Consider the following 10,273-nt stretch of genomic DNA (forward strand, 5'->3'; position numbering starts at 1 on the left):
TTTAAAAGTGATCATATTGATATTGTAACTTATTTTTGAAATGCAAGGATAAAATAATAAATTATTGTCATTGCTTTCCAAAATTTCTCTAAACTATGATCTAATTACAATAAGACTTATTGGTTATTGATATTAGTCTTTGTGTGCTAAGTTGCTTTAGTCATGTCCGATTCTTTTCGACCCTGTGGACTGTGGTAATGACCACATATTTATGAACAGGCTCCTCTGTTCATGGGATTCTTCAGGTAAGAATACTGGAATGTGTTGCCACGCTCTTCTCCATGGGATCTTCCCGACCCAGGAATTGAACCTGGGTCTCCTGCATTCCAGGCAGATTCTTTACTGTCTGGGATGCATAATTATATATAATTATAATTATATATTATATCTGATTAAGTAAAAATGTTTTGCCTTATTTGCAAATTTTTACTGGATTTTAAAATATTTTCACTGATATTTATTGGTGATCAATTAGTAACTTTCAGATTGTTCTGCATGAATATGGTCCAGAGTCTCCATTTTCCCATCTATAAGTCTACAGGCTACTGATAATGTACACAAGTGCCTAACTTGGCATGTGGTATGCACTCAAGAAATGGTAGTCTCATTTTATTTCCTGAGTTTGGTCGTCTTTGAGTTTGAGATAATATGTAACACCAGATTTTTCTCTCTTTTTGATTCAATTTGATGACATACATCTTTTAAATATGTGGCTCACAGGACAGAACATATAGGTACCACTTAGTTTCATTCAACCATCTGTTAATTGTGGCTATTTAATTTGAAATTAATTAAAGTTAACTCTAAACTCATAAAAAATTCAGTTAGTCGCGTGAGTCACACTTAAAGTGCTCAAAGTTACTTGCAGCTAGTAGACGGGGTCCACGCTGAATATTTCCATCATAGTAGAAAGTTCTATTGGACAGCACTCCAGAGAATATGGGTAAATCTTGCACTTACCTAACACAAAATTTAATAAGCTAAATTATTTTAATATTTTTATTTCTCTGTTAATAGCCTTTACCACTCACATCTCACTGAGGTAATCGTGTAACCACAGGTGAACTACTTTCCCCCTCACGTTTTCCTAAACACAGCTTTGGCTTTCTCACCCGTCTGCCTTCAATACCCTCGTCTTCTTAAAGCTTTCTCAGTCCTCTCCCTTATATCTCCCTCCCTCGCTCCTTCAGGACGCATTCTCTGTTTCTATTCATGCTCTAGTCTGTTGTTCTTTTGGCGATTAAACAGGCAGCTTGCAACTTTGCTGTCAGTTCTTATTTATTGCACTTCTATGTAGCTCATTTATAATGATTTAACTTTTAATGTACTTTAATCTTGCCCCAGCTGGATTATACCTCAATGAAAATTGGAACTTCAGTTCAGAGTTTGTCCTTCCAAGTTGCTTGGCACAGCGTCTTGCCCCCAGTAAGCACTTGCCTTATTCTTTTATTGACGTGATTTGATTCCCACAGTCAAACACTAATGAATCATTCATAAAATGTTGAGTTCCTACCTCAAGCAAGAACTGGTATTTACTGTGAATATACATAGATAACTCTTAAGTTAGGTAAAAGTTAAAGAAATAAACATTTTGTCACATTTAAACTCAATCAGTAACAACTCTGCAATGCTAGGTTTTTTTGCTCCTGCGAGAGTTGCGTTCCTGCGGGATTTGAGGACCAATCAGCAGTGCCGACGGAGCCCCGCCTTCCATTGGCCGACGTCGTCCCAGAAGCACGTGCTGGGCTGGGCCAGCAGTACAGTCTTTGAGGCGCTGCTGCGGTATCGCCAGCGTTGATCTCAGGACAGACTGTGGCTCACAGCTGCACGTTGACGCTAAAGGTTCTGCAAGGAGGCAGAGGACGGAGCCACTGGCCCTGAGGTAAGTATGGGACTAGCTAGGAGGGAGTGGCCTGCGACCTCATGTGATCTGAACACCGTTATGGACCACGATACAATTTAGGCCTGGGTTCACTCAGAGACGGAGAAGGCAGTGGCACCCCACTCCAGTACTCTTGCCTGGAAAATCCCATGGATAGAGGAACCTGGTAGGCTGCAGTCCATGGGGTTGCAAAGAGTCGGACACGACTGAGCGACTTCACTTTCACTTTTCACTTTCACGCATTGGAGAAGGAAATGGCAACCCACTCCAGTGTTCTTGCCCGGAGAATCCCAGGGACGGGGGAGCCTGGTGGGTTGCCGTCTATGGGGTCGCACAGAGTCGGACACGACTAAAGTGACTTAGCTCACTCAGAGAGGAGTATCCCAACCGTCCGGATAGTAAGAAGCTCTCCCTTAGCCCTAGCCAGGTGGGGCCTGAGTAGTCTTAAGTAAAACAGAATTCTGACTGTTTCTACCAGGGGCCTCGCTGCAGCCCTTCTGATTTCTGGATGGGACTGATTTTGAGCCGAACCTTCAGCCCATGTTTAGCAGAAGTCAGCCTCCAAAAGGAGGTGGTGGCATGCTGAGATTCAATTCAGTCGCTCAGTGTCCGACTATTTGCGACCCCATGGACTGTGTAGCACGTCAGGCCTTCCTGTCCATCACCAACTTCGGGAGCTTACTCAAACTCATGTCCATCGAGTGCGTGATGCCATCCAACCATCTCATCCTCTGTCCTCCCCTTCTCCTGCCTTCAGTCTTTCCCAGCATCAGGGTCTTTTCCAAGGAGTCAGTTCTTCGCATCAGGTGGCCAAAGTATCGGAGTTTCAGCTTCAGCATCAGTCCTAATTAATATTCAGGACTGATTTCCTTTAGGATGGACTGGTTGGATCTCTATTTCGGTCCAAGGGACTCTCAAGAGTCTTCTTCAACACCGCAGTTCAAAAGCTTACCTGAGGTTACTGATATTTCTCCTGGCAATCTTGATTCCAGCTTGTGCTTCATCCAACCCAGCATTTTGCATAATGTACTTTGCATATAAGTTAAATAAGCAGGGTGGTAATAAACCGCCTTGACTACTCCTTTCCTGATTTGGAACCAGTGTGTTGTTCCATGTCCAGTTCTAACTGTTGCTTCTTGACCTGTATACAGATTTCTCAGGAGGCAGGTCAGGTGGTCTGGTATTCCCATCTCTTAAAGAATTTTGCAGTTTGATGTGATCCACACAGTCAAAGGCTTTGGCATAGTCAATAAAGCAGCAGTAGATGTTTTTCTGGAACTCTCTTGCTTTTTCGATGATCTAGCAGATGTTGGCAATTTGATCTCTGGTGCCTCTCTGCCTTTTCTAAATCCATCTTGAACATCTGGAAGTTCACGGTTCATGTACTGTTGAAGCCTGGCTTGGAGAATTTTGAGCATTACTGTACTAGCATGTGAGAGGAGTGCAATTGTGTGATAGTTTGAACTTTCTTTGGCAATTAGGAGTTTGGAAAGCTGGATTCTTGTTCCAGGTCATAGGTTCAAGTACAGCAGATTAGCAAGGAGAAAGACTATAGAAACACCTATGCATGTGGTTCATAAACATGAAACGATTTACCCAGGGTCACATCTTTGTGATACATTCCACTCCAGTGTTTTTTCCCACTACAACATGCATAATCCCACTGAATTTGTTAAAATCAGTGTAGTATTCATCCTTAAAATATTCTAGTGAGCTTCTCTTTCCTCTTTCATCACTTCAGTTATATGGACTTCTTAGACTTTAATGGTATCTTAGTTGTTTTTTTACCACATTCCTCTTTTTATGGGCAAAATTAGAAATGTCAGTGGTATGTACCAGTATTAAAAAGTTTTTTCACTTACTCCTCGTTAAGTATTTTCACTCAGTTTAGCAGCTGCAGTGTGTCAGACATTATGTTCAACACAGGGTTGCCTCAATCACTCTTAGAAGGGAATTGTTGAAATTAAAAATCTAGGATTATAGATGTAATTCTCTCATCTTTCACCATCTCTCTCTACTTTTCAGCTTATGACTTGAAATGAGCTCTACGTGCTTCATTTTTCTCATCCATAAAAAACGGAGATGTTAATAGTATCTATCTCACATGGCTGGCGTGGAGATTAAATACATTAATAATGTGTACAGGCTTACACATTAGAATATGCCTGGCATTAAGTAAGCATGTGTAATTGCTTGATACTCTTATCTTGGTCTATTTAGTTTTAGAATTCGTTTTTGGATGAGTGATCATTCTCATACCAGATATCATATCTTTGTCTATTTCAGTGAGATATTTCTTCTTAGTTACTAAGTACTAGTAGAGTGCCAAATGATTATAAGACAAAATGACTTCCCTTGAGATCCTTCCTGGTCTTCTTGTGTCCTCCCTTGCTGCCATTGCTGAATCTACTGGTTTTAATGCACTTTGAAGAGGGATCTTAGATACTTGCACAGCAGTGATTAAAGACGGCAGCAGTGTTTTGTGTTAAATACTGATAGTTTGAACAGTGACAGTATATATTTTCTTAGTGACTTGCATGTAAAATCTGTGTTAATAAGCAAAATATTTTGTTTTATCCTTTTTTTAAAGTCTAGTTTCCTGAATTACCGGTAAAATTTAATTGGTATAAAAATCAATCTGATCTTTCTGCTTTATATAAAAATTGGAAAGAAAGTTTCCTTTAGTACTGAGATGACATTTGGGTTCTCGTAGATTCTTTTTTTTAGTTTATTTTTAATTGGTGGATAATTGATTTACAGTGTTGTGTTGATTTCTGCCATACAACAGCATGAACCAGCCGTAAGTATACATATGTCCCCTCCCTAATGTTTTTGTATTACACAAGCTTTACTGGTGTAGTGAATACATTTTACTAAAGGCCATATGTTTGTTTTAGTGACTCAGGTTTTCCTCTCTATGTCCTTTATTCAAAGGTTCAGTGAATTCTGTACCTATACAGAAAGTTGATAGAACTCACCTAGTTAGAAATTGAATGCAGTATTTTGATTTAAGTTTGGAATTTTAAAGTAATCTTCTCTTGGATAAAGTGTTTTTCTTTTTTATTTTATTTTATTTTATTTAACTTTACAATATTGTATTGGTTTTGCCATATATCAAAATGAATCTGCCACAGGTATACATGTGTTCCCCATCCTGAACCCTCCTCCCTCCTCCCTCCCCATACCATCCCTCTGGGTCATCCCAGTGCACCATCAGCCCCAAGCATTAGACCTAAAGCACTGATTAACAGTTGAATTGTTTTGGATACTGCCCAAAGAAAACTTCTGTCCTCCCTTTAAGTGGATTATTGACACTGATTTGGGTTTCTACATAAGTAGTAGTGGTATTTTTAGTAGTGCTGGTAGTGGTAAAGAACCTGCCTGCCAATGCAGTAGCTACATCTCTTGCCAATGGAGAGACACAAGTTCGATCCCTGGGTCAGGAAGATCCCCTAGAGTGGGGCGTGACAGCCGACACCAGTATTCTTTCCTGGAGAATCCCACAGACGGAGGATCCTGGCAGGCTGCAATCCATCAGATCAGATCAGATCAGATCAGTCGCTCAGTCGTGTCTGACTCTTTGCGACCCCATGAATCGCAGCACTCCAGGCCTCCCTGTCCATCACCAACTCCCGGAGTTCACTCAGACTCATGTCCATCGAGTCAGTGATGCCATCCAGCCATCTCATCCTCTGTTGTCCCCTTCTCCTCCTGCCCCCAATCCCTTCCAGCATCAGAGTCTTTTCCAATGAGTCAACTCTTCGCACGAGGTGGCCAAAGTACTGGAGTTTCAGCTTTAGCATCATTCCATAGGGTCCCACAGAGCTGGACACAACTGAAGCAACTTAGCATGCATGCATGCACATGGTACATACAGATGAAATACTAGTTTCACTGTAATAGTTACTTGGCGTGCTAAGTCATGTCCGTTGTGTCCAACTCTTTGAAACCCCATGAACTGTAGCCCGCCAGGCTCCTCTGTCCATGGGATTCTTTAGGTGAAAATACTGGAGTGGGTTGCCATGCCCTTCTCCAGGATAGTTACTTTAGTTAAACAGTATTGTTTTTTCAATATTGTCAGAATAACACAAACATTTTCTATTTCTCAATTGAGCTATGAAGGTAAAAATGTGCCTAGAACCTGTCAAAGAATTAGGAATTTTCATGATGTCTGTAACAGTAACTCTTATGTTGGAATCCATCCCCACTTCCACTGCCCCAGCACCCATTCTTCAAAGAACGCAAGCTGCAGGAAAACAAAACCAAGGTACTGCAGTCATTAGCATTTTAAGCTATATTTGTTCAATAAGTTCAAATTATTTTAGTTTTTATATCATTTTACATGGATGAGGCATTTATTTAGGTACCCAGTAGAGTTTTGGGCAGTCTTAACAAAAGTATCTTTGTACAGAATTTATTGTGTATGTCTATCACCATAAAATAAAATCTTTCCTACTTAGGACCACGTATTTTCTGCTATGTATACTAATGCTGACTGAACTCAATATTGTTATTTAATTATTTTCAGGTAATGCTTGATTTAGTCTTGGTAGATTTGTTTACCACTTAGAGTGTAAAGTAAACATGAAATTATATATTATATGTATCTTGCCTCATTCCATATGTAGCCTCATTCTGCATGGTATTTTATAGTTTTGTCTATTATTGCAGGCATATAAGTACTTATAATAAACATTGTATTTAATCATCTTTCCAACTTGTTCTATCTTTATTTTTAAGTGAGGAAGTACCAATTTAGACATATATGCTTCACATAATTTTTTACACATGTACTTTTTGGAAGTGAAAAGAAAGAATATAATTGATTTAGGTAAATCACTATAATTGTCTGAAGAAGTGAAGAAGTGAAGTTGCTCAGTCATGTCTGACTCTTTGCGACCCCATGGACTATAGCCTGCCAGGCTCCTCTGTCCATGGAATTTTCCACGCAAGAGTACTGGAGTGGGGTGCCATTTTCTTCTCCAGGGGACCTTTCCAACCCAGGGATTGAACCCAGGTCTCCCACATTGCAGGCAGACACTTTACCGTCTGAACCACCAGAGAACCCCATAATTGTCTGAAGGCTGACGTAAAACCAGGCTTATACCAATAGCAGTTTCTAAAGTAGCTATAGCTAGAAATTAAAAATAAATCTGATAAATGAGACAATTCTTTATAAAACTGAATGCTATGTTTGTGTTTTTGAGCACTCAGAATTCAAAGCACATGCTTTAAATTATATTTTGGTTTAATATCATTAATACTTCAGTCAAAGTGTTGAAATTCCTTTTTCTCCAGCTTTGCAAATCTGATATTTTCTTTGGTCTGTGGTTTTAATGTTTCATTGCAGAACAAAATGGCAGATGCTGAGGCAGGCAAGAAGATCTTTATTCAAAAATGTGCTCAGTGCCACACAGTGGAGAAAGGCGGAAAACACAAGACTGGTCCAAATCTCTGGGGCCTTTTTGGCAGAAAAACAGGACAAGCGCCAGGATTTTCTTATACCGAGGCAAACAAAAACAAAGGTAAAAGCTAGGCAGTTGTTGGAGAGAACCAGAAACTTTGTAGCAAAGAAGAAAACACAGGATTTGATATTATAATAATTTCCTAATTTGCAGTATTAAAAATGAAATCTACGTTTATATTACAGAAATATTAATGTATATCAAAAGATCTGTGTTTGGATAACTGGTCATGTTTTTATCAGCAAGATTAGCAATCTTCTGTAGCATTAATTTTTTGCCTATACAAGACACTTCATTTTTAGCAATACATTTATCTTGAAAAAGCATAAGCTGAATTTAAAAAATCAAATTATGTTTTAATGGCATAATGGTAGTTTTCTATTTCTGGTAGTGATTCTTAGCAGGGTGGAAAAGTATATTCAATTTGAAAAAGTATATTCAGTTATTTTTCAGCTTGAAAAAGTATAGTCAGTCATTTCTTTGTTGGATAGAAGGTATGTAGATGGCAGTTAATTTTAGGTTGAAATTAAAAATAGTTGCAAAAGACTAATATGTTTGCAAAGCAATTTATTACTCCTGGAGATATCTATATCTATATATATTTATAAATATAGTTAGCATTCATTTAAAAAATAAAGTACTTCTCTGTTTTGAACTGTTCTTGGCATCTGAGCATTTCTTACTGGTCCAAATTTCATATCACTACTATACTACTGTTTGGAAAGATTTTTATTTTATTTTATTTTATTTTATATTTCTTTTTATTTTTCTAGTAGATGAAATTCACATAAATACAATTAGCCATTTTGAAGTGTAAAATTCAGAAACATTTACTGTATCCACAGTGTTGTACAATCACCACCTCTGTAGTTTCAAAGCTTTTTTGTTATCCCAGAAAAACCCTCGTACCCATTAAATAATCACTCCTCGTATCTATCTCGTAACTACCAGCCTTTGGCAATCACTTATCTGCTGTCTCAATGGATTTCCCTACTCTGGATATTTCATATGAAAGGAATCATATAATATATGATCTTTTGTGTTTGACTTCTTTTGCTTAGCATATTTTCATTGAACTTGAAGCATATATCAGTACTTTATTACTTTTTTATGGCTGGGTAATATTCCATTGCATATATATATGTGTCTGTGTGTATGTGTATATATATATATATATATATATAATTTTTTAATTCATTTATCAATTGATGGACATTTGTATTGTTTCCACCTTGTACCTATTTTAAGCAGTACTGCTGTGAACATTTGTGAAAAATTGTTTGAATCCCTGTTTTCAGTTACGTTAAATCTATACGTAGGAGTGAAATTGCTGGATCAGTTAATAACTTTTTGAGGAAAAGTCAAACTATTTTCCCAGAGAAGGCAATGGCACCCCACTCTAGTACTCTTGCCTGGAAAATCCCATGGACGGAGGAGCCTGGTAGGCTGCAGTCCATGAGGTCGCTAAGAGTCTGACATGACTGAGCGACTTCACTTTGACTTTTCACTTTCATGCATTGGAGAAGGAAATGGCAACCCACTCCAGTGTTCTTGCCTGGAGAATCCAGGGACAGGGGAGCCTGGTGGGCTGCCGTCTATGGGGTCGCACAGAGTCGGACACGACTGAAGCGACTTGGCGGCAGCAGCAGCAGCAAACTATTTTCCACAGTGGTTACACCATTTTTCTTTTCCATCGTCAATGGAGGAGGATTCTTATTTCTCTATATACTCACCCACACTTGTGATTTCCTTTTCTTCTCTTTTACTGCCGTTTTAGTGGATATGAGGGCTTCCCAGGTAGCTTAGCAGTAAAGAATCTGCATGCAATACAGGAGATGTGGGTTTGATCCCTGGGTTGAGAAGATCCTTGGGAGAAGGAAATGGCAACCCACTTCAGTATTCTTGTCTGGGAAATCCCATGGACAGAGAAACCTGGTGGGCTACAGCTCATGGGGTCTCAAAAGAGTTGGTCACAACTTAGCAACTAAAAACAATAGCAACAGTGGGTAGGAAGTAGCGTTGGTGACTTTGCTTTGTATTTCCTTAATGATCCATAATGCTGAACATTGTTTCATGTGCTTGTTGGCCATTTGTATATTTTCTTTGGAAAAATGTCTGTTGATATTCTCTACCCATTTTTTATTCGAATTGACTTTTTGTCAGGTTTTAAGAGTTCTTTCTGGGTGGTACAATGGTAAAGAATCCACCTGCCAATGCAGGAGACACAAGAGACATAGGGTTGATCCCTGGTTGGGAAGATCCCCTGGAGTAGGAAATGGCAACAAGACTCCAGTATGCTTGCCTGGAAAATTCCATTGACAGAGGAGCCTAATGGGCTACAGTTCATGGGGTCACAGAGAGTTGGACACGACTGAGAGGAACCAGAGATCAAATTGCCAACATCTGCTGGATCATGGAAAAAGCAAGAGAGTTCCAGAAAAACATCTATTTCTGCTTTATTGACTATGCCAAAGCCTTTGACTGTGTGGATCACAATAAACTGTGGAAAATTCTGAAAGAGATGGGAATACCAGACCACCTGACCTGCCTCTTGAGAAACCTCTATGCAGGTCAGGAAGCAACAGTTAGAACTGGACATGGAACAACAGACTGGTTCCAAATAGGAAAAAGGAGTACGTCAAGGCTGTATATTATCACCCTGCTTGTTTAACTTATATGCAGAGTACATCATGAGAAATGCTGGACTAGAAGAAACACAAGCTGGAATCAAGATTGCCGGGAGAAATATTAATAACCTCAGATATGCAGATGACACCACCCTTATGGCAGAAAGTGAAGAGGAACTCAAAAGCCTCTTGATGAAGGTGAAAGTGGAGAGTGAAAAAGTTGGCTTAAAACTCAACATTCAGAAAATGAAGATCATGGCATCCGGTCCCATCACTTCATGGGAAATAGATGGGGAACT

At 39.2% G+C, this 10,273-nt stretch overlaps 1 protein-coding gene across 1 annotated transcript in view; it reads left to right on the top strand.

Moving 5' to 3' along the window:
- Nucleotides 1-1,768: 1,768 nt before the first annotated feature.
- Nucleotides 1,769-10,273, top strand: part of LOC105002922 (cytochrome c 2) — a 19,112-nt gene continuing 10,607 nt past the window's right edge. The window contains exons 1-2 of the mRNA XM_010859771.1: nt 1,769-1,882; nt 7,233-7,407. Of these exons, the coding sequence (XP_010858073.1) occupies nt 7,239-7,407 (169 nt within the window). The 5' untranslated portion in view covers nt 1,769-1,882; nt 7,233-7,238. The remainder of the gene's footprint in view (nt 1,883-7,232; nt 7,408-10,273) is intronic.

The sequence above is a fragment of the Bison bison genome, unplaced genomic scaffold (genome assembly GCF_000754665.1).
Source record: "Bison bison bison isolate TAMUID 2011002044 unplaced genomic scaffold, Bison_UMD1.0 scf7180017864460, whole genome shotgun sequence".
Lineage (NCBI taxonomy): Eukaryota > Metazoa > Chordata > Mammalia > Artiodactyla > Bovidae > Bison > Bison bison.